The sequence below is a fragment of the Vanessa tameamea genome, chromosome 8, assembly GCF_037043105.1.
Source record: "Vanessa tameamea isolate UH-Manoa-2023 chromosome 8, ilVanTame1 primary haplotype, whole genome shotgun sequence".
Taxonomy (NCBI): Eukaryota; Metazoa; Arthropoda; class Insecta; order Lepidoptera; family Nymphalidae; genus Vanessa; species Vanessa tameamea.
The window spans coordinates 6,707,112-6,732,792 of NC_087316.1; the positions used below are offsets into that span (position 1 = coordinate 6,707,112).

Consider the following 25,681-nt stretch of genomic DNA (forward strand, 5'->3'; position numbering starts at 1 on the left):
CCTTATTTCACCCACTAAGGGGTAAAATATGCAGAAACGCTTAAATACGTATCTTCTCATTTTTTTTAAATTATAAAAACTCTAACCTTTTTTTTTTTTTGTTTAACGAGGAGGAAATGCATTTACGCATGCCGCCCGGTCGGGGGACCGGGACGGGTATGTGGGACTCAACCGGGGCCTAATGCCCCGTGCCAGGGCACGCTGATGCTAATGCCCTGTCCTACCCACTAAAACCATCCTCGGGTTTCCACCATGCCGCCGAGTGGTGAGGCAACGGGATCGCCAAGGGCATGCAACCGCGACCCCACCAGCGGCAGCCGCCGTAAGGCGGCTGAATATTCATGGAAAGCGCGCCTAGTGCGCGCCTTCCCCCTCATCCTCCACGTGGGAATGTGGCGAACTCCCCCGAGTCCGCCACTGGAGGCTGGGCGTCAACGAAGCTGACGCCCTGCGGCGGATAAGATGGTAGGCTCCGCCGCTGACCGCCGGTGTAAAACACCTGGGAGGCTCGAGTAGCGAGCCCTCCCACTCCCTTCTAGCCAACGAGGCCACTCACATGGTCCGCCCTGACGCCGATCAGGGACGTACCAGGAGCGGCCCCGCGGCATCCCTCCCGCCAGTCTTAGCCGCGGCCGACGAGCAAGCTCAAGCCGGCCCCGTTGCCCAGGGTACACCACGAGGAGGTGCCTGACATGTACCCCATAAAAACTCTAACCTAAACTAACCGAAATATTACGAACTATCGAAATTATTTATATTTTATTGCAAATTGAATAAACGTTCACAATCTATAACAATTACGTGAAATAGATTATAATCTAACGGTATTTGCAATTTTACGGTGAAATAATATGGCGGATGCCGGGGAGGCGGGTGGCATAACGTTCAACCAATCAGCGCGCGAAATGCATTCCGTTCTACGTCAGTTCACAATTTGCCCGCTTCCCATCGATAGATTACAGTATAGTGAAAAATAATGCGTTAAATTGCAATCATATTTCATGGTTCACAATATTTCGACAGTTTACAATCTGACGAGATACATTGTAATCTAACGATGTTTGTAATCTTACGGTGACATATACAACTTTTAGATCGAAGGACAAACATATTTGTTTTTTTTTTTGGCTAGGAAAGTTCAAATTCAGGGCCTTTTGCCACAATAATATATGTATGTATAATGTATATATTATAGGTGTGAACCTTCTTGAATTTCTCTTTTTATAGATGAAACCCGCAATAAAATTCATTGCGTAGTTCAAAAGATCTAAGAGTATAAATTGCAACTTTGTTTTATACTAAGTAGAGATTACAATATGACATCTTATGGAAATAATTAATTTAACAGAGTATTCGTCCTAGCATACCACTTGAGTAGATTTTCAGTGTTACTTTTTACCTACCTGCTCTTTTTCGCAACTTAATGGATCGCTTATTTATCAGACATTTAAAAAAAAGGCTCTTATATATGATATTTTGCTTTTGTTAGAACCCCAATAAATTTGTTAGTTAGTATTTTACTCACAGCCTTATATCACAACCCAATTATTTTTAGAATCTCAGCTAAATATTAATTAAAAAAATCAACTGTTTGAGATGCAATATTGAAAAACCATATTTATTGTGTTTATATGTTGTAAAAATTTCAACTTTATTTATTTATTTTCAATTATTTGATATTCTGAGCATTGATAAATAAGTCAGGACATGTAATAGCTTGTATTTGTTCCTATTTTATGATTTAATGTATTTTTCTTCCCATAGTTTAATTTTGGTATGATAATATTTTTGTTGGCAATGTTTATTAAAGAGCATTGCTCAATTTTAGGGCATTAGGTAATATAAAAATTGTAACAATAAAGAAACTATAACTTTCACTCATAATTTATTTTTATTTCTTACAAAGGTACAGTTTCTTAGAGACAATCCGTATATCTAAGTCAACTAGTTGGGGTACAGTATTTTCTAAAAGTTCTTTATTACTAGCTGAATATGTAAATTTCATACATTTAGTATTATTAACACATATACATTTATTGTTGATGCTGCTTGGACTTTCAGTAATTTTATCATCATATCTAGTAAAAGTATCATGAATAGTATTAAGACTTTTTATTGTGGTTGTTAACATCAAATTAGAACTGGGGTAAACTAAAAATGCAAACATTGTCAATCCCACTAAACACTGTATAGGAACTGCTGTTGCCCAGTACTTTTGTGGATAATAGTAAATATTTAAATAATGTAAATAAGAATCAGGAGTTATAGCCCAAACACAATAAACTGCTAAAATAGTTTTACTGAATAAGTACATGAAGAAACCATACAATGATCTAGAAGGTGTAGGAGCTGGAGTGTGTTCAGGCATTTTAAAAGAAGAAAACAAGGTTAATTAGCAAAATAAACTTAGTGTTTTAACTATCAGATTAACATTTTTCAGTAGAGCATTAATCGTCACTCGTAATTTCTTGTAGTCAGCGCCAACAAATATACTGAAAATACAGGGATAGTTGTAACAAAACTAATATTTTTTATTATTAAAAGGTTTATAGAGAACTGTGTTGAAGTATTAACTCAGATATATTTCTTTAACATTTTTTTAACTAAATATTTATAAGGGTAGTTTAAATTCAAAGTATAAACAAGTTAAGCCATATTAATTAACACACTAAGTATCAGTTCTGAATTGAAGCATACTCACACCAAAAGACAATCTTCATCTATACTAATTTTCCTGTTGACTCCACTACCCTTAAGTTCTTTATCAACATTTAATACGTCAGATACCAATTGGGCTTGTTCGTTATTTAATAAGGGAATTTTTAATAAACTGAAATTTAAAAATGGGAAATTAGTTTTCCACTTATTCTAAGTCAAACTTTTCAAAATTGATAGAAAAACACAAGTGACGTTCGAATTATTATTTACGCAATTTGCGTATATATATTTAAGCATCAATAAATTTAAAATTTACACTTATTATTCTTTAAATTATATTATTTTGATGAAACTTAAATACTACTAACATCTTCTTTTGTGACTGATCTGCCATTTTCATTTTGAAACTGAAAATTGAAATAATTAAAATTGAGTCATTTTTGACAACCAGGAGTGTTGCTATTACAAAATAGAATGATAGCTTACAGACCATTTAAGAAACTGTCAAAATCGATAAATTACCGTTTTATTAAAAAAATCGTTACAATAATAAGTTATACTATAACTATGCAATGAACTACTGTACAATAAAAAAATTTGAAACGAACCTCGTATTAAATAATTTGGTATCCGATATTTTATACAATCATGTAGTATAGTGCTTTACTGACATACTCTGTAATTAAAATGATGGAAAAGAGTAAATACTGAGTCTCATGCTGGTTATTCTCTGTAGAATCTATTTTCCGAACCAGTTGTAGCTTTACATTTAATGCACCACCGTCACATGACGATTCTAAAATGCTTTTTTGAGCCTACTTGAATAGAGAATATTTTGATTAAATTAAGACAACGAAATTCATTGAGTCCATTCAATTAATAAGCCGTTACTTAGAATAGAATCGCAGAGAAATTATTCGGTCCAGACTCCAAGCACGTTGTGTTTCCAAGCAAACATCAAACCTATAATTTTCGAACTGAGGTCCATGCATATGTTTTGATAGGCGGAATGTTGGCTTATATGTGCAAAGTCGGACCTGGTAGCTTGTTTTATTATTTCATATATCAAAGTATCTCATTTCATTTTAAGCTAGTTGTATATAACATTTTAACTACTATTTTGTATAGTATTTATTAGCCTCAACTTTTACCTACTTTATGCTATAATAATGTATATATTACCAGTAATCCTTCCGCGTGGAAGTTGAATCGGATTTTCTTGACATGAGTTTAAGTTTCTAACGCGAACCCTAATTATTTTTCTAAAAATAGCCTCATTATACAGCTGTGTTAGTAGCAGTCGCGTCAAAATCGGTCTAGCCGTTTTCGAGATTAGTCAGAATAAACAGACATTTTATCTATTTGTATAGATATATTGTTATTTCATTATTTTTAATACAATAGACAGTTTCTTCATATAATATTTTATATTAAAACATTTAAATAGGTTTGATATAGTTATATATTCACGGAACTCTACCGTTTTCTAAGTTGAATCTCACCTTTAACACGGTTTAAATCCAACTCAGTAGGACTACCAGCAATACACAATTTATAAAAAATAAACTGACTTATTTGACGATTTAGTATTGAAGAAAATAGCAAAAATAAATATAATTAAACATAACGCTATGATAGTTCTTGATCAAGCATAGAAAATCCACTCAAGTTATAAAGAGTGAGATGCAAACCATTTATGGAACTCACTGACCTGATAAAACCATGGTTTACAAGGGGAATGGTCTATTTAAACAAGGTCAAGGATCGATTGTTGACGACCTCCGCCCTGGGCGGCCGAATGAGGTCACGTCAAACATTGTCGAAAATTGTATATTAAAAGATGCATGCCTGAAAAATAAACAGTTATCTTTACTGATTCCAATGTAATCAGTTACCACAATCTGTAAAGTACTCACTCACGCATCAAAACCAACAGTAAAATTTAGAAACATCATAAATCACCTTTTAGTCGGAGACAAAAAAAATAACAAGAAAATTGCACAATAATAATACATCCACAATTAAACAATTAAGATATTAGAATCAGCTGAAAATGGGATAGATTTTTGGGACTGTGAATAAGTTTTATGAATTGGTTATACAAGATATATCACAATAACCGATGAATACTAGCGTCTAAGCGAGACCCAAAGGCCATATCAAGGAATAAAGACGAGGAAAATTATTCAACACAATGTTGCACTTTCAAGATCTAGTTCACACGAGTAAAGTTACGATACTCCAAATTTATAAAAAAATAATGAGTAATGATGAAATCAATAACCTCAGTTGATAAGTTAAGAGAATTTTGGTATTTTAATTTTTTGCAACCCATCCGTTCTTTTAGAAAGCTATGGAACAGATAAGCTCTCAACTTTATACCTTATAATAGAAAAAAAGAAAATAGTATATTATTATTAATATATTATAGAAAATAATTAAATACAAAAGAAAAGAGTACTGTAAAAGACTTTATTAATATTTCAAACACAATTCACTATGTACAAATTACTTTGTAAAAATATTCATTCTCGTCTTATTAATTAGTAATGATTTATTCACTGCTTTAGGCAACACTTACAAAACAATGTAGAAAAAAACAAAACAATTATTATGTAAAATTATTTCATTATTATTTTAACCAATAAGTACAACATAACATTTTTAACAATAATATGTTATGTTTAAAGATTGGAATTTTTAATGTACATATAAAAGTTTGACGTAGCTGTTCCTTCAATTTATATTATAAGACGAATTTTGCAAATAAATAATTTAATAAGCCCATACACAAATTTAGATTTGCTTACTGATAAGTTTATGACTAGTTATTAATAATTCGCTTTCAGTTATATTTTAGATATGATCATTCGATTTTTGAAGGAAATTTAATGCAAATTAACATTAGTTTATTATGTATAAATTGATAGTGATAATTTGGTTCACATTCATAGTCAGACTTGTTAAGTAATTAATTAACAATGTGATATGCAAATATGCTATCCAAAGACAATTGAACAACGGCCAGTATATGAAACTGAATAACAAGTCCTTTGAAAATACTCTACCATGTTAGCATATAAAAGAAGCAATCTAAAAATATAACATATCTGTTTCCAAACTTTACTCATAACCTATTTGCTTAAAAATGTTTCTGATAAACAATATTATTTTTATTACAAAATATTATCGCGTATATATCGGTCCTTTACATTTAAATTAATTATGCATATGTATCAAAAGTACTATCTATGCAAATCAGAAAATGTAATTTTCTGTAAAATGTTATATTATCAATATAATAACGATTTTAATATACATACGTATGGCGTATTTCGGCACTATTATTCTAAATTGAAAATTAATACGAAAACGGTAAATTTAAAATAATTTGTTATAAATTGAGTGAAGGAATGAATTATTTAATCGCTTGTCAATGCTAAATAATAATTGCGATCTTACTTGGCGTTTCTGATCCATTTGCAAGTTTACCAAATCGGAGATATAATAAAATAATTGAGTAAGAAAATTAATTCTGTCAATAATATGAAGAGATTTAGTATATGTAAACAGTATACATCTATAATGTGTATAATCACAAGCCCACCCGTTGTCTCGGTATCTAACGTGTCTAATAAAAGAGCTCACGATAGCATGGTTACTGTGTCATCAGCAGTTTCAATATTGATATAGTTCGTTTATTATTTTCGCTTTGTTTCGACGTGTTTGAAGCGAATTGCTGTCTCTTTATAAATCTATATACGAATAAGTGACTTCGGGGGACGTGGTCGAACTGGGAAGACTTAGCGTCGCGGACCCCACGCGGCGGTGGGCGCGGGGCTGGGCGCAGCTGCCCTCGGCGCGCCCGGCATGGTGGGGAACTCGTGCGTGGACGCTGTGTCCGGCGCGCGCTGCTCCCACGGGCCGCCTTTCACGACGAAACCGGGGGTCGCTGCTGCTTGCACACCTCCGGCAGCAGCGGCACCAGCGGCACCAGCTGCGCCGCCGCCGCCGCCAGCAGGAGCGGCCTCACCAGTCAGCACGTCTCCGAAATCGAGAGACGGTGCCGCTGGCCTTTGGTATCGATCCACTACATCTTGCAACTAACAAAAAACAGTTTATTCAAATATTAAAAATTCCATAAACAATTTAGTTGCAACAATAAGTTAATATAAATTTAAATTGCAGTAATCAACTTTAAAGTCTCCAAATCTATATATTAGCATCTTAATAATTTAAATTTCTATTTAATTCCTTAAAACCAACTGTAACAATAAATAATATATAGAGTTGTAAGTATACTCACATATTCTTCTGCAAGATTTAGGAGATGGTCCTTGGCATCCAAAACATTATCCTCATCGCCTGTTATTACAACAATGCTATCATCGCCCTGTTTTGGGAATCTAATATCAACTTTGTACTCGTCCATTATGCGTCGGATGTTCTTGCCGCGGAGGCCAATAAGCCTCCTGTGAACTCGAGGATCGATGTCTACTTCATCCCGATATTGATTGTCCTATATAGAATGATTTATTTTATAATGATTACATTGAATTTATTTTTAATATAAATAAAGAATAAAAGAATACAAAAAAACCAAAAGCTTTAAAAACAAACTAACAAGTTGGTGCACAATGGCCATGATGGCTTCTTTGGCTTGAATTGCCTTATCTTCATAACCCTGAACAGTGATGATGTCATCATCTGGTTCCCCTCTTTTTGGCAAGTTGATTTGTACTCCGTAATCAGTGCGAATTTTTGTGATCACTGAACCTCCTTTGCCAATAACTAAAGGATGATATTCAGGATCTACTTTGAATTTCAATTCATAAGACCTAAAGAAATTTAAGACATTAGTTTAAAAAATCAAATATTTAAGGTATATATTAATTACTTACAAAATTACCTCAAAAGTCTATCTTCTTTTTCTTTCTCCATTTCAATAATTTTGTCAGCAAGTGCCAATTTAGCTTTTTCAACATTAGTTGGTGTTCCAGTTACCTAATACATTAAAAAACGGATATAATAATTAAAAAATAAATGTCGAGACATCAACTTTCAAGCATTAAAAAAAAGTAAGTTTACCTTTACAATGTCACTACTTTCTTCATTAGGAGGCATCAAAATATGAACATCGTAGGTTTGCATCAGTTCTCTTCTCTTTTGACCAGCAAGCAATCTATGTAAATCATTTGGTACTTCCACATCGATTGTTACCGGCACCTATTTTTTAATGAGTGTAAATAATAGTAAAATATATTGGATATACAATTAAATTTTAAAGAACAGCTAATTTTGGAAAAACGTAATCAAGTCACCTGATCCAGCAAGGCTTTCTTAGCAGCTTCACAATTTTCAGGGCGGCCCATTATTCTGATAATGTCATTAAAACTTGGTTCTGAGCTTTCGTCATTTTTAACAGGTATATCCGCACCTTCTGTAGGATCGCGCTCTGGGAACTTAATTTGCACATCGAATTCAGCTGTGATGTCTTTAACCTTGGCACCGCGAGCACCCATTACCGTGCGGTGATGCCTTTGAGGAATAATGCATTCAATTGTAACCTGAAAAATATTGTATATATTAGCATAACGCAAACTTCATTTAATAAAAGATAAATATTTTGTTGTTGTAATTGTCTACATATGTAATATACTAATAAACGACAATATTACAAACCTTGGCTTCTAAATCTTCGATTATTTCATTGATACGGTTCTTAGCCGCCTCAATGCATTCTTTAGGTCCCTTTAGAACGACACGATCGCTGCTGACGCCTTGGCGCGGGAAGGATATCTGCACACCGCCGCAATCGTCTGCAATGCGTCGCAACACTTCCCCGCGTCGCGCCACGAAGTGCCGGTGATGGCGAGGGTCCACAGACATTTCACCTTCCGATACGTTGCTAATTTCAGCCACGGCAGTTTCAAGTTGTTTACGCGCCGCTTCCACTTGCTCCTCGCGTCCTGTTATATTTAAAAGTTATTAATATTATATACACAATAACCTAATATAAAATTGCACAATTAATGTAAAAAACATTAATTATTTGTTTGTTTGAATTAAATGTTAGTTTTGTGTGTCACATGCGACACTTATATTATAAGCAAAATCCATTTGACAATAACTATATTTAAAAAAAATCGACTTCTTTTAATATAATCCAACAAAAAATAATAAATTTAATTATGATTTGTTTAATGACTATTACTTAAAATGACATGAAAATATATATATTTGCATTGCTATAATTTTGAAAAATAATTGACTTACCAATAATGAATATGGATTCCTTATCTTCATCTTTTTCTGTCGGGAATACAATACGAGCTCCGGTCTGCTCCCGAATCTTTTTAATATTCGCACCACTCTTTCCAATTAGGAACTTATGATGCTCTGGTTTAGCGCGAACATGTGCTGTGTGAGATGTGAGTTCACGTTCGCTTGCGTGCGCCAGTAATTGCTGTTTAGCCTTCTCTACATCTTCTATAGGGCCCCTAATCAATACCTTATCACTATCGCTATCGGCAGCCGGAAATTTAATAAGTACACCGCCACACTCCTCCATAATGGAATGAATGAGTTTCCCACCTGCACCAATTAATGAATTATAGTACTTAGGCGCAATGGTAACTTCGTCGGTTACAATATTCGCTTTTTCGTTGTGGATTTGCTGTATTCTTTTAACGGCTTCCTCTACATTTTCCCGTTTACCTCTTACAGTAATAACATCGCTATCATCTCCTTCTGCAGGAAGATCAATTGCAGTTTGAGTTTCATCTCGAATCTTTCTTAAATTAGCACCACCTTTACCAATAATAAATTTATGAAATTGTTTAAAAATAGGCACTTCCTGGACATAGGATGATTCGGCAATCTCTTTCATTAATTTGTGGAGGTATTTTTCACATTTTTCAATGTCTTCTTGGGGTCCTCTTAATTTAATTGGACTTCTCTTTTGACCTTGGTCTGGCAGTGATATGAGTACACGATCAAACCTCTCACGAATTTCTTTAATTTTGTCGCCTCTAACTCCTATTAATGATTTAATGTATCTATGATCTACAAAAACTTCTTTGGATCTTTCATTCTCTAGTTTCATTACCATCTCTCTTAATTCCCTCTCTGCATCGGCGACGCCTTGATGACTACCTTCGATACGGATTACGTTGTTTCCTTCGTTTTCAATAATGTTTATTACTACACCAGTCTCGTCTTTCAGTCTGTTAACTACAAAAATAATCAATCATTATTTATTTTTAAATATTTTATATTATTTTTAAGAGCTTTGGTTTTAAGTACTTACTATTTGTTCCATTTTTGCCAATAATATGTTTAAAGAATTTAGGATCAACAGTAAGCTCGACATATGTAAGTGTTGCAAGCAAATTCTTGACAAAGTCATCCAGTTCAACTTGAGCGCGTTCTACCTCTTCTGGTGGCCCATCTATTTTAACTTTATCCTCAGAATGCGTTATATCCACATGTACCTAAAGAGAAATATACAAATTATTATAACAATGCATAATCACTTCTGTTTAAGTGAGAAAATGCAGAGGATGATAATGTTTTTATATTTTAATCAGCATCTTACCTTTGAAAAGTCTTGGGTAATCTTTTTAATGTTAGAACCATTCTTTCCAATAATATATTTATGGATCCAAGTTGGAGCATCAACAGTTGCAGTTTTGACAGAGTTAGCTTTTTCGCAAACCTTAGATAGGGCTGTAAAGAATTTAAACAATTAATTTAGCAATACCAGTAATTTTTTCCTCACAATAAATATTTATAGTTGACATACCAAGACCAATTTTATTATGTGGACCATGAAGAGTTATAGTGCCAGTCGGAGAATCAGGCGGGGGCATTTCAACGGACACTCCTGTTTCTTTCAAAATTTCCTGAATCGTATTTCCTCGAGCACCAATCACATATTTATGTTGAGACTTAGGTACTTCGACGCGGACAGTTGAGCATTTTTTTGCCTATTTATATAAAATTACAATATATATTAATTAACCATTTTGTAGGATACAAATAAAACTTTACTATAGTGCTCAACATTAGAATTACCATTTCTTCATAAATCTGCTCTATTTGTGCTTTAGCAGCTAAAACTCCATTCTTCTCTCCAGCAATAACAATTTCATCGCTTTGAGTCGATGCTGGCGGAATATGAATTCGAGCACCAGTCTCTGCACTAAGCGCAGTAGAGCGCTCCCCAAATGGACCATGGATGAATGGATGATAGATCTTCGGTACTGTGATACGCTCAAGAGCTTTACGCGACTGAAATAAATATAGACATTATTATATTAACATTACATGGCCCGTAAGGTTACTTCAGGAACTTTCGAGTCAGGACTAGGTGTTACTTCTGGCCTGAATATAGGATAGATATTTCATATAAGACAATATGGCGATCAATCTTAAAAGCTACAAATGACTTTTAAACAATTGTAGTGGAATTAGTAACTGATGGTTTCATCTACTTTAATGTGATTTGCAGCATTAGCTTTTATGAACTCTATTAGCTATCAATCCTTCTAGCCTTTACAATCTTATTTTTTACATGTAAAGAATTGGCAGAAATAAATGCATATGGTCATAATATTCAATTCATTTCATCCAGTAATTCAATTTTATAATTTATTTTAATATGGAATTATTAGTATATATATGGCTTAAAAACATAAATACCTGTTCCTCGGAGCAGACACGAATTTCATGTTCAGCTTTTTCAATTCCTTCTTTTGTACCAGTAATCGTAACAGTCTCATTGTTGTCAGCTATACCGGGGACACTAATCTTAGTAGCAGTAACCTTCTCAAGCTCTTTCAATTTTTGTCCTTGTTTGCCTAGAATCCAACGGTGGTGTTCTTTCGGGATTGTTATTTGCTTGCTTGCCTAAAAAAATATCAATTTCTAAGTATAACTGGTAATATTTTTCATACTATAATGGAAGAAGAATTTAATAGTGTTGTTAAACCTGTTGCTGAAAATGAGTTAATATAAGTCGTCTTGCATCGAGAACGGAGCTGTGTTTTCCAGTTATCAGAAAAGTCAAGCTACCATCCTTGCTTGTAGATATCTCAATATGGGCTCCGGTGTCCTTGGTGATCGATTGACAAGTTCTCAAAGATTCGCCCTCACCAAAAGTGTTAGCATTGTCCAATTTTCTTTCTTCATATGGCACATGGAAAACCTAAATATGAAAATAAATTTATAATATTTTTACATTATAATTTATATTGAAAATGATCAAAGTATATAAAAAAAGCAAATAATTTTTTAAAAAAAGCCGAAAATCTGAAATTTATATAATTACGTTAATGATGAAGAAATAAAAAAGTTTACAAAATTATAGTGTAAATTAACATTAAAATTATCTTTTTTTCAATTGATTGAATGTTGTAAAATATTTAATCAATTGAAATAAAAGATTATGCATTGCTTGCATATGGTAAGTATATAGAATGTGTCTTTTTTATCAGCACCATTTATAAAAATATTTTATCTTTAATGTATATATTATCTTTAACTTAATTATTATTAAGATTACCTGAGTATGAAGCGAAGAGCCGACACGTAGTTTATTAGTGACTTGTTGGATGTTGCGTTGCACAGGTGGCTGTGAATGCGGCAATGCCGGAAACAAGTCGTCATAAGCATACGAGTTACTATTGTCGTACCCAACGTTATTCATCTCTTCAGTATGCACGGGTATTTCAGAATGTACGGGTATCATATCTCCAACCATCATGGATTGCTGATGCATCATTTTCGTCTCCTCCAGCAGTCCTTGTTCGCGCCAAGTCGTTACAGTACTATAGAATGAAAGACGTCAATTTAAATAGAATAAGCAATCAGTTTACATAACTTGTTTGAACAATTGTTTAAATTATTTGTTGAATTTAAGTCGCTCATCAACTTACATTTAAATTACGAAAGTGAAGGACATTTGAATATTGAAAGTGAAAAAGTATTATAGCAGATAAAATTATTTTTATCAGCATACAGAGGTCAGGTCAACTTAATGTAAATTTTGAAGTCATAATTATTGTAAATCTTTCAATTTCTACTTTTTTTTAATAACAATATTAAATGTTTATTATAGTTCTTCCTGAGATGTAATAGTAAAAATTGGCACCTTTACACTACAATCAATTTTTTTTTATTTAAACTTGTGACACATGTGACCACTTAGTATAGCAGGTATATAAAACTTTGAGCTATTTGATTCATTCAATTATTATTCAATTGTAACTATACCACAATCAAATTTTTATATACATCTTGATTTATGACTTTTTTTGGTATCAGAATGACACAATATGTTTAGATATATATAAGTTTATGCAGATAAAAGTGTAAACATGAAGATAATTAATTGAAAAGTTTGATTAAATAATTGTTGCTAATCGCTTAACCATATAATAGACTTAAATATTCTATAATCATGGAACAATGCAATAAATAATTTATGTTTTAAGCATTAAGAAGAAATCAGCTAGCCATGAAATAATTTTATATTACTGACTATGTCCATAAAATACAGTAATCATTACCCACTGCTTCTACACTTTTACTGAGATTATATTAATCTATATACCAGAATATTTGAAGTAGACTTTTTAAATTTTTCAATGTTTAGAATAAACATGTGAAAATATTATATACTGTAACATTGCCTATTACAAAAATAATGATTTTGTTCATATAAAAAAAAACAGTAATCCTTTATTTTAAACATCATATATTATAAAAAAAGTTGAAAGGTCCATGCAAACCATGTGGACCAAGTAACTTATGTAAATAATTGTCAGTGTCCATAGAGACTCACTCTAACTGACCATCACTAAATTCACAAATTAAGTTATGATCAGATCAGAAGAACTATTATATTTAGTTTTTAAATATACAGTAACTGTCTACATTTCCTGCACATTTGAAATGAAAGTTATAATTAGTTTTCCAAAAGTGTACTTATTAGAAGAAAAATCTTTTAGAATTTAATTCCTAGAAAATTAGCGTTGTTACATTTATTTAAGGTCTTTTTTTATATTTTTAACATTCAATAAAGCTAATTTACTATGAACATGTGTTTTTTTTTCTCTAAAACAATAATTTAATAGAATACGATAATTACTTATATTACAAAGCTACTACAGCAGAAATGCATGTATTTTTTTTTTGCAATAAACAATAATAACATGGTAAGTAATTGGACTTGTAAAACTCATTCTAATTTTCTTCGATGAAAGTATTGTCATGCCCGATTTTTTAATAATATTGAGAGTATGCACAAGAAATTAAATTTTTTTTATAATAAGCCAAAAAAATTATAAAAATAATGTTTATAATTCAAAAATCGGTATTCCGGATTCTGATAATACGTGTCACCTTCTTCCAACACATTTGACGTGGAACTAATCTTTGTAAAATATATCAGTACGTACCGTATGTACTGTAGCTAATCAACCTGGAAAATTATCCTTGAAACGCCAGGATCGCAGTTTCTTCCTCCTATCAAAAACAGACAATTATCTTTTAATATTATTATATATACATATATAAAAGAAAACAAAAAATATTATTTTCGTGCACACACGTACCCAGTGCTACCGCTAGCAAGGAGAATATAAACCACAGACATTGGATCATGTACGACGAATTAGGGTTACCAGTAATATTTTGAATACCGTATGCATTGAGTAAAATTTTTAACACTTAGGTAAATTTAACCGAATTTTTTTGGTAATCTTTCGTAAAAAAAATGAAAACGTTGTATAAAGTAGTCAGTAGTATGTTTTTTCATTGCTTTAAAATTTTTGCAAACCGATCATTATACACACCAAATCACATGATCACTCTCGTATAATGATGACATTAGGAAACAAAATAAAGTCATAATTTGTGTGACACTATTAAAGATATCGTATAGATATATTCATTCACCAAGGCACGCCCATCCACGTTAAATATATTTTTTTAATAAAATAAACATACACAAAGACATTTTGTAATCATGAGCGTCACTCACTCATGCTAATCCACGCCGATAATATTGTAACGTGGAGGGCCGCATCTTAGTGAATGAATAGGAAACCGTAAGTACATTTTAATGTTATTAGTCAAGAGCATATTGTTTTGAACCTCCTATATATTAAAGCAAACGTTTAGTTATTTTGTTGTTTACAACTGTGCTTACAAAAGCTCATCACATATTTGACTTTGAATTAAATCATGATACTTTTTAAACTAGGCCTTTACAATCACTTTTGAATCACTCAGTTGCCCTTTTCCATCATTTGAAATATAAAGTTATATCATTATAAAATACAATTAAATTTGTATTCTGTATTCTGTCTGAAAGTTAATAGGTATTAACTTAATGTTTTTTATAATGTTATGTTAAATTGTTGAGTAATGTCATATTTATTAAAGTGTTCGTTTCGTATTATCCAGTACCAAAACTCTTGTTAAAAATTATAGCTATATACGGAGCCATATCATATATAATGGTTATAAACAATTTTATCGATCGAAGATAAATTTTTTTACATGAGTGGGTTCTCATAAAATCTCCGACCGCCAAACAGATTTGTGTGTGGGCCAATGTAATTAAAGGCGTAATATCTCTTAGTTTGGAAGGTTTAAGGTTGATGGCGTATTGACTTTTAATTTTTTTTATTGATATATATAGTTACCGAGAGTGTAATGGGACAATAATATATCTTGTCTAAACTTATAATCTGTATTTTAGTCTATGTATATGATCTCACTTGAGATTATTTTTTAATAATCTGTGGGCTTTTTGTTCGAGTTGTTGCCTGTTGGTGTGGTTATTGGGTTAATGATTAGTGATTACAGATTTTAAGAATATTAATGTAGTATTTCAGAAAGTGTAGTGCTAGTGAAATACGTTTATGACGATTATTTACTTTAGATGTTTATAAAATAATGGATAAAATACCAAGAACTCATGAAGGTAATAACTTTCTTCCCATAGCGGACATTGTTAAATAAACCGCAATATACAGCCATTTTAGTTTTTTAAAGCATATTTTCATGTGAAGTGTAATATAATTGCTTATTTATATGTAATGTTTAATTATGTAAATATATTAGGCAATATTGTTTTAAACATGTCTAATACTGATGTTGCCAAGCAGCACGCTATTTATTTTATCAATATATAAATGTCTAAATAATCGTATAACATTTGTTTATTACAGCTATTGAAGCACAAATTCGTGAAATACAATCGAAAAAAAATGAACTTCCTGAAAATGGTTCAGGAAAAGGAGTGTCTCTGGGTGAAACATATTATGACAATGACATATACGATAATGCTGGACAAGTAGGCAAATCCAGGTATGATGGTTATGTGACATCAATTGCTGCAAACGATGAAGTTGAAGACGAAGATGTCGAGAATGTGCCAATATCACAAAAGAGGCCTGGTTATACAGCACCTGCTTCTTTACTTAATGACATAGCACAGGTTAATTGTTATATCCTCTATAGAATGTTTTAATTTGATTAATTTAATGTTGGTCCATTGAATATTCTTTTTGTTTTTAGAGTGACAAAGATTATGATCCCTTCGCCGATAAGAGGAGGCCCACTATTGCAGATAGAGAAGATGAATATCGTCAGAAAAGGCGTCGGATGATTATATCCCCAGAACGATCAGATCCATTTGCTGAAGGTAAATTACATACAAGTTTCTTAGAAATTATTGGTATGATTTATTATAATTTAGTCAGCTCTTATCACTTATTGTATTTATTAAAAAAATTTAGATGTACTATACTGATTTATTGTTTTTAATATCTTAATGTTTACATATAGGGAATTTTTAATATTCCTATTAACCCCTCCAATTATGCTACAAACTTGTGTTAGGAGTGGGGACAACAATAGCCCGAGGGGAATGGATCGATCCAACTTTTTACATCTCTAGGCAGCCTGTTCTTTAGCTATATTGTTGAGCTATTGGTGATTCCATAGATTATTTTTATTATTATTCCATATTTTGTTATTAGTTGTTTTAATATTTTGTTTTTTGAAATACTCATATAAATTTGTTTTACAGGTGGTAAGACACCAGATGTAGGCTCCAGAACCTATACAGAAATAATGAAAGAGCAGTATTTACGAGCTGAAGAAACAGAAGTAAGTTGTTCTATAATAATTATATTATTAGTTCCAGTAATTGTATTAATGCTTTAAATAAGAAAAAGAGATAGTAATTATGTTTTAATATAATTACAGTTAAGAAAAAAACTATTAGAAAGAGCAAGAGAGGGGACATTGAAACCTGTGGCTCAGTCAAATGGTGAAGCAACTAAACCTACAGCAGCCAAACGCAAAGGTCGATGGGATCAGAGTTCCGAAGATACCCCTTCTGTCAAGAAACCAGTTATTGCAACCACACCCAGTTCCCAAGCTACACCTTCTTGGGAAAATGAGGTCTGTGCAGTAAAAAGGCTATATGAATAAATTCTAAACGAATATTATAATACTTCATTGACAATATTTTTGATTAAATCAGCGTGGTGCTTGGGAAGAAACACCTGGTGGAGGAGGTCGTGGTGGAGAGACGCCCGGCGCAACACCATCCGCGCGCGTGTGGGACGCCACGCCAGCGCACCTGACTCCGGGACATGCTACACCCGGTCGAGAAACTCCCGCGCACCATGCCTCAAGACGTAACCGCTGGGATGAAACCCCTAAAACTGATAGAGGTAATGTTAAATACATAGAAAGAAACAATGCTTTAATGATGGCCTAAATCAAATATTATTTTATTTAATATTACTATTTTAAACTTCGAAAATTATAGTAGTAAATAATTGTATTATTAGGTCCACGAACTAATAATTATTAAATGTTTACTATGACAATATATTAAGAAGCCTTTTTATTAAAAATTTGATAGACATATTTCTTATAGATCCATTATCTCACAAAGGTGTGCCCCTCTTAATTAAATTATTGGAATGTATTAGAAATGCTTGTGATTAGAAGATATCTTAGTGTATGTGTGATGACTATTGAAGACAATAGTCAATATAAGTATACAAAATACTACTAATAGTAGTATTTTGCAATACTACTAAGAAAATTATTAAAAAATTAGTTATTAAACATTTATATGTCACTAATTCCTTTAAATACCTCCCAAAAGACCAAAATTTTAAATTCATGAATATTAAAGATACATATGGTAAATAATAAGTTCTTCTTTGTTTGCGCTTTCTTTGTAACTTGCTCATATGCTATAACATTTGCAAGAAATGTTTCTTTTGAAACCCATAGTTGCTGAATGTATCACAATTAAAATACAAAGTTTATTTGAATGATTCATTTTAGTGGTAACAATAAAATAAATACATTTGTACTTTTGTAGAGACTCCTGGTCACGCAAGCGGATGGGCCGAGACACCACGTACAGACCGCGGCGCCGGAGTCGATACAATTCAAGAGACTCCGACGCCGGGCACAAAGCGCCGGTCCCGATGGGATGAAACACCGGGCGCTACGCCGGCCGCGGCCACGCCCACACCGTCGCACGCCACGCCCTCACACGCGACTCCTTCACACGCCACGCCCTCACACGCCACACCTACGCCGCACACGCCCATTTTTACACCTGGCGGTGTGAGTACTCTTGTGAACAATATGTTTTAATTCAATCAAAAATCTATAAAAATTTAACATAAGATTTCAATTATTCATCATTATTCTGTTTATATTTTTTATAGTCTACCCCAGTGGGTGTGAAGGCAATGGCTATGGCTACGCCTACGCCAGGCCACATAGCCGCAATGACACCAGAGCAACTTCAAGCTTACCGTTGGGAAAAAGAAATAGATGAGCGAAACAGACCCTACACAGATGAAGAACTCGACGCCATGTTCCCAGCTGGGTACAAGGTTTTGCCTCCGCCGGCTGGTAAGTACCGTATACTCTAGGGTTTCACGTTTTTTTTAAATTATTATTTATTTTCACACAACTTAAAATCGATTTAAGGCACAGGTAAACTCTTAGTAATTTATCATAACTTTAGTTTCAGGACACATGTATTAAAAGCCAACATCAAAGTCACGGATGTACATCGACGTAAAAGTGTCAATCACAATACATGTGTTGTTTAATTTTAAATATCAAAGAACCAATTTTAATAATACATTTTTATTTCAGATGAATGATGACAAATAAGGCTTTACAGTCATGCCGTCGGATAGACATCCAGATTGTGCTTTAATTCCTCAGTTGCCGTTTTGTATATTTAGCAGAGCATGCGAAACTATGCATAACCAAATAGTTTTCCGTTTGATGGCATACGATTGCATCGTTAATCTTTTATGTTGTTGCCCAGGTTATGTTCCGATTCGGACCCCGGCTCGTAAGCTGACCGCAACGCCCACGCCTTTGGCTGGTACCCCAATCGGCTTTTTCATGCAGACGGAGGAAGTGGGGGGGTCGGCGGCGGCCGCGGCGCGCCTCCTCGACCCGCAGCCCAAGGGCAGTCAGCAGCTGCCCTTTATGAAGCCCGAGGATGCTCAGTACTTCGACAAACTGCTTATAGAAGTAGACGAGGATTCTCTTTCACCAGAGGAATTAAAAGAGAGGAAAATCATGAAATTGCTGCTTAAAATTAAAGTAAGAATAACTGTAGCCTATTCCAATGGAAGTAGGAAAAAAGATAAATAAACCTTATATTTACGTATTTCATGCGATTTGCTAATAACTCGGCTATATTTTGCACTACTAAAAGTTTATGATTAATATATTTTTATTTATAATATTACACTTAATTTCTTATTTCCACTTTAATTTTACTTCCGAAATCCCGAAAATAGTTTCTTCGACTTCCGATAACTATTCGTCAACGTTCAAAACACAATTTTTTCGCAAATTCATAGTGAATATCATCTCAAAATATCAAGCTCTCGATGATATCGCGTCAATTTGCTGTCAAATGTTGTTTATTGGGCTTTTCTCCTCTTATGGTTGGAATAGAGTATACATAATAATTTGATAAACACCAATGATAAAGACCTTAAAGTTTGTGTTTATCTATAATACATCTAAATTATTTATATAATACAAGCATACAATTTATTAATTTTATTTTCATAGAATGGCACCCCGCCAATGTGCAAAGCAGCGCTACGTCAAATCACTGACAAAGCCCGCGACTTCGGTGCTGGTCCACTCTTCAATCAAATTTTACCATTGCTTATGAGCCCCACCCTTGAAGACCAGGAGCGCCATTTGCTTGTGAAAGTCATTGACAGAATTCTCTATAAGTTGGATGATTTAGTTCGTCCTTATGTACACAAAGTAAGTTATATTGTATCTAGAGCCATGTCTTAAAAAAATCAATATATCAATTTGAAAACATAATATATTTTCGTTTTATAGATTTTGGTCGTAATAGAACCACTCTTGATTGACGAAGATTACTATGCTCGTGTTGAAGGACGTGAGATTATTTCGAATTTGGCTAAAGCTGCCGGGTTAGCCACTATGATATCTACTATGAGACCTGATATTGACAATATTGATGAATATGTGCGGAACACCACTGCTAGAGCTTTTGCTGTGGTTGCATCTGCTCTCGGTAAGTACAATGAACAATATAAAATATTTTATACTATTTAAATATAATATTATCTAAACTTTCTGTTCAACACATCTTTCAGGTATACCATCACTGTTACCATTCTTAAAAGCTGTTTGTAGGTCGAAAAAATCATGGCAAGCTCGGCACACTGGTATCAAAATCGTGCAACAGATTGCCATTTTGATGGGATGTGCTATACTACCACATCTGAAATCTCTTGTCGAAATTATTGAACATGGTAAGTCGACTTGTTTATGAATTTAGTCTAATTAAAATGACCTTTTATTATAGTAAATATGTATCATTCAATGCAATTAAATCAAACAACTTTTATTCAAAAACAGGATTGGTCGATGAACAGCAGAAAGTGCGAACGATTACTGCTTTAGCCAGCGCCGCGCTGGCGGAGGCGGCCACGCCCTACGGTATCGAATCCTTCGATTCCGTGCTCAAGCCCTTGTGGAAGGGTATCAGAACACATCGCGGTAAAGGGTTAGCCGCCTTTCTTAAAGCCATTGGTTACCTTATACCTTTGATGGACGCAGAATACGCGAACTATTACACGCGTGAAGTGATGCTCATTCTTATTCGTGAATTTCAGTCACCAGATGAAGAAATGAAAAAGATCGTCTTAAAGGTAAAAAGAATGTGGAAATAATAATAATTTCGCAGTTTTCATATATGTTTAGTCATAAAATGGTGATCTTTCCTGTTTTTCCGTTAGTCTTTTTTTTGTAATTCCTCTCTTCAAAAGTAATATAATAAAGTAATAAATTTTATAATTATTGATATTAATTTAAAATTACAATTTGTATACGGCATTACTTTGAATACTATCGATACTTAAGGACGTGATATTTGGCGATCATGACAAAGAAAATACATATATATTGATAAACTTCTAAGTAAAGTTAACCAAAAGCTATATATTTAATTACGCGTCGTGTGGACACCCTAGTTGCGCTGTCGGCACAATATAGGTATGTAGATAGGTGCATTTAGTTATCGCGCGGTAGTATATATATAGTATAAACGCCGCCATGGGTTAACAGGGTAGCAGGCTATCTTTGATAAACATGCATGATCCAATCAACCTTCATACTTTAATCCTCGCCTAGGACAGGCAAAAATACCAAGATATGTCACTCGTTTAAGCAACAAATTTGTTGACTAGGTAAATTATGTTAACTTGGGACAAAAAATAATATGAACTGTTTACCTATCATGATATAGCCGACGTGTATAAAAAGAATCATACTTATTTACAACACACAAACATTAAACTGTACCTATTTACCTGCATAACTACACTAACCTTAACAATGTTTAAAGTGAGCTCCTTTTCGTGTGATACACAGTTCGGCACGTTTACGCATATTGTCTCTCACACGATTTAACACGAATGGGTCACTTTTAACAGTTTCGAAAGTACTGGTGATTTTTAATTTCAACTCCTCTCTGTTTGCATACTCTGTAACATACACGAGATGTTTCCTTGGACATGTGTTGGAATACGGAACTGTCCGAAGTCTCGTAGTCTTTGATTAGTGTTTAAGGTTACGCTCGCGGTAGGTACTCAGCAATTTGGGAACATGTCCCGGTACAAATTGGTAGCAACCGGCAAGCTATCATTCGCACACGTATAAGCACGAATCATGTCCAAGGTCTCAGCATTTGTGTATTGATAAGCCATACCTAATTATTAATGACGGGTCACACTCAAAAACGGCAGATTACACGTAAGATCGATCGCTAGGCGCGCGCGCGGGAAGGCGGACTTACAAACCTTACGTTACGGTGGCGCTCGCCCTACTGACGTAATTAGCTCCGGCCCAGGGGGCGGGGGTTGCGGGTGGCAAGCGACACAGTACAACACCAAGCCGCACGCGCCGCTGTGCAATGTGTGACCACACTTCATTTATTTAAATTGAATTTTTTGGAAATTTGGTCAAGAATGAAGTACCTATTTTTTTACATAATTCGAATGAGAATCATGTACTGAGTATTCTCCTTAAATGTTGATAGTAATTCACCAGTCCCCTTTTATATTTACTTTAAAATAGACTTAAAATTTTAACAATATTTCTGCAGGTAGTGAAGCAGTGTTGCGGTACTGACGGTGTTGAACCTCAGTATATTATGGATGAAATTCTTCCACACTTTTTCAAACACTTTTGGAACCATCGAATGGCGCTCGATCGTCGCAATTACAGGCAACTAGTCGATACTACTGTTGAAATAGCCAACAAGGCATGTATTTTACAATGATACGTTTATTTTTTTCTAAAAGTTCTACCGTAAAACATGTTTAAATTGACAAAATTGAAACTTCAAAAATTTGGATTAGAATATGTATACTGCACTATAATATAATATCTTAGAGAAACTTAAAATTCGAGATTTTTTTCAGAAATTTAATTTTATTTTGACACATAAAATCGACACATACTATAAAACTTAATCCACAAAAGAGAATAAGTTCAGCATTTCGCTATTTTTTTTAATAATTGCAGTATGTCGCATTAAGCGTCTTGTTTAGATTGAAATATTTTTTTAAGGTTGGTGCATCAGAAATTATTAACAGAATTGTGGATGATCTGAAAGACGACAATGAACAGTACAGAAAAATGGTAATGGAATCTATTGAAAAGATCCTTGCTAATCTAGGCGCCGCGGATATTGACTCTAAACTTGAAGAAGCCTTAATTGACGGCATACTGTACGCATTCCAAGAACAAACCACAGAGGTGAGTAGTTAAGTTTTATTTTTAAGTACTTTACAGCTGAAACTTGAACATTAATTTAAAACGAGTAATTTGTAATGTTTTGATCAGGATGTCGTAATGTTAAACGGATTCGGGACAATAGTAAATCAGCTAGGCAAACGCGTGAAGCCTTATCTACCACAAATCTGTGGTATTATCCTCTGGCGTATGAACAACAAATCAGCGAAGGTCCGTCAACAGGCTGCCGATCTCATCTCCCGGATTGCAGTCGTAATGAAAACTTGCCAAGAGGTACTAGTTTTTTTTCTAATCGTAATACTTTTTTTTTTATTATAAAATAAATATATATATTTGAATCTAAGTTCCTTCAGAATTTCTTTTTTTTTATAACTGAAATAAACTATCTTATGTTTTATCAGGAAAAACTTATGGGGCATTTAGGTGTCGTACTATACGAATATTTAGGTGAAGAATACCCAGAAGTACTGGGATCGATATTAGGCGCACTGAAAGCAATCGTTAATGTTATCGGTATGACGAAGATGACGCCACCCATCAAAGACCTTTTGCCTAGATTGACACCAATTTTGAAAAACAGGTACTTGAAACTAAATAATAATTGTTAATTTGGATTTTGGCTCATATGTCTCGTGTTTTAAAATGAGATAGGATCAAATTATTGTTAAAGAACTAAAATGTCGTTTGTCTCTTTTACAGGCATGAAAAAGTGCAAGAAAATTGCATTGATTTGGTCGGGCGGATTGCGGACAGGGGTCCAGAGTTTGTATCGGCGAGAGAATGGATGAGGATTTGCTTCGAATTGCTTGAACTGCTCAAAGCACACAAGAAAGCTATTAGGCGAGCGACAGTGAATACATTCGGTTACATCGCTAAAGCTATCGGTCCACATGACGTGTTGGCAACGCTGCTCAATAATTTAAAAGTGCAAGAGAGACAAAACAGGTAGTTAGAATTGTATTTAGTTATATAATATTAATCATGTTCAAGAGCTAAATAAATTTATTTTATGGTATTTTTATTTTTAAAAATTAATAACTATTTTTCAGAGTGTGCACAACAGTGGCCATTGCCATTGTAGCAGAAACATGTTCCCCTTTCACTGTTTTACCGGCTTTGATGAACGAATACAGAGTGCCAGAGTTGAATGTACAAAATGGTGTTCTCAAGTCGTTGTCTTTCTTGTTTGAATATATTGGTGAGATGGGAAAGGACTACATTTACGCCGTTTGTCCACTCCTCGAAGACGCACTTATGGACAGGTATAACATAGCTTATAAAACAATAGATATTTAGATTAAATACATTATCCAAGTATGACTAATAATATTGACTTTAATTTGTTCTGGCAATTAATCTACATTATTACTTGTCCGGTCTCCCAGCATTTAAGCATCACAGCATATAAATTTGTCCCCTAATCATGTTTTTATTAAATTTACAGAGACCTTGTTCATCGGCAGACTGCATGTGCAGCTATAAAACATATGGCTCTGGGTGTATATGGATTTGGTTGCGAAGATGCTCTCATCCACTTGTTGAATCATGTCTGGCCTAACATATTTGAAACATCCCCCCATCTCGTACAAGCCTTTATGGATGCTGTAGAAGGCATGAGAGTGGCTCTTGGGCCTGTTAAAATACTTCAATATGCTTTACAGGTCAGTGGAATGAAAATATATTATTGTAATATGTTACATCTTATATGTGATCTTTCACCTGTGCTGTTGTTGTAAATTGTGTGATAATAATTCTTTTTTATTATTTCAGGGTCTATTCCACCCCGCAAGAAAAGTTCGCGACGTTTATTGGAAGATATATAACACTTTGTATATTGGAGGTCAAGATGCTTTGGTGGGTGGATACCCCCGAATACAAAATGATCCAAACAATCACTTTATTAGATACGAATTAGATTATTTGTTGTAACACGTTTATTAATAAATATATGCGTGTGGCGAATAGTGTTTCATTTAGTTATTCTAAAGTAAATTGGATAATAATAAAACGTTTTATGAGTAAAATTAACTGCACGTTTTAACATTTTACCTACATTATACACCTATTTTCTTGTATAGTTAATGTCCCACCCGGCTTTAGAAAAAAATATATGAGAGATATATATATATATATATATGTAATTTATATCCTATATAGCACTCAGGAATATTGTAGTTTTCTACCAGTGAGATTGAAACATAATAGTCTTTATTACACCAATACCCAGAGATGGAAACTGTAGTGGGAGAATGCATACGCTTTTACAAAAAGTCAGGTACAATTTACCAGTTAAAAAATTTAGAAAATGTTTTTCTTGAATCATTTACTTAGCCTCCTACTACTAATCTACAATGTCCTTCTGGCAGGAAACGGTTTCTCGAATGAGTTGATGAAAGCCAAGGGTATTGCTACAGACCAAGGAAACCTTAATATTAATGAGCATACATAAGTTAGGATTGAGAAATTTATTAAGGGCAATATTATGTAGTAAAAGTATGTGTTCTACTTTGCTTACGAATGTAAAAACACTAAAAATCACGTAAATAACGTTCATATTTGAACGTTAGTTACGTGTTATTTTTAGTTAATAACAGTAAAAAATAGGTTTTTTTTTCATTTCAATCCCTTTAATCGA

General features: G+C 33.6%; 3 protein-coding genes across 3 annotated transcripts; 1 reads left to right on the forward strand and 2 right to left on the reverse strand.

The window, feature by feature from the left end:
- Positions 1 to 1,862: 1,862 nt before the first annotated feature.
- LOC113399992 (phosphatidylinositol N-acetylglucosaminyltransferase subunit P) lies at positions 1,863 to 3,119 on the reverse strand. Its single transcript, XM_026639336.2, has 3 exons — positions 3,027 to 3,119; positions 2,702 to 2,830; positions 1,863 to 2,492 (listed from the first exon to the last, which is right to left on the reverse strand). The coding sequence occupies exon 3, from the start codon at positions 2,366 to 2,368 to the stop codon at positions 1,892 to 1,894; it is 477 nt and encodes a 158-aa protein (XP_026495121.1). The 5' UTR covers positions 2,369 to 2,492; positions 2,702 to 2,830; positions 3,027 to 3,119; the 3' UTR covers positions 1,863 to 1,891.
- A 1,997-nt stretch (positions 3,120 to 5,116) lies between these two features.
- LOC113399948 (vigilin) lies at positions 5,117 to 14,348 on the reverse strand. The gene is made up of 17 exons (XM_026639267.2): positions 14,277 to 14,348; positions 14,121 to 14,187; positions 12,224 to 12,488; positions 11,651 to 11,866; positions 11,362 to 11,568; positions 10,735 to 10,950; positions 10,463 to 10,646; positions 10,256 to 10,386; positions 9,968 to 10,151; positions 8,935 to 9,891; positions 8,341 to 8,627; positions 7,980 to 8,225; positions 7,747 to 7,884; positions 7,568 to 7,662; positions 7,283 to 7,496; positions 6,965 to 7,177; positions 5,117 to 6,761 (listed from the first exon to the last, which is right to left on the reverse strand). Exons 3-17 carry the CDS (start codon positions 12,440 to 12,442, stop codon positions 6,462 to 6,464), a joined length of 3,807 nt encoding a protein of 1,268 aa, XP_026495052.1. The 5' UTR covers positions 12,443 to 12,488; positions 14,121 to 14,187; positions 14,277 to 14,348; the 3' UTR covers positions 5,117 to 6,461.
- Positions 14,349 to 15,468: 1,120 nt separating this feature from the next.
- On the forward strand, positions 15,469 to 25,008 carry LOC113399947 (splicing factor 3B subunit 1). Its single transcript, XM_026639266.2, has 21 exons — positions 15,469 to 15,652; positions 15,900 to 16,168; positions 16,249 to 16,375; positions 16,763 to 16,842; positions 16,942 to 17,139; positions 17,222 to 17,414; positions 18,080 to 18,330; positions 18,435 to 18,624; positions 19,052 to 19,335; positions 19,816 to 20,019; positions 20,101 to 20,299; positions 20,382 to 20,540; positions 20,647 to 20,939; positions 22,394 to 22,552; positions 22,861 to 23,049; positions 23,137 to 23,319; positions 23,448 to 23,626; positions 23,746 to 23,991; positions 24,096 to 24,308; positions 24,491 to 24,707; positions 24,817 to 25,008. The coding sequence occupies exons 1-21, from the start codon at positions 15,625 to 15,627 to the stop codon at positions 24,973 to 24,975; spliced, it is 4,020 nt and encodes a 1,339-aa protein (XP_026495051.1). The 5' UTR covers positions 15,469 to 15,624; the 3' UTR covers positions 24,976 to 25,008.
- The last annotated feature ends 673 nt before the right edge of the window (positions 25,009 to 25,681 follow it).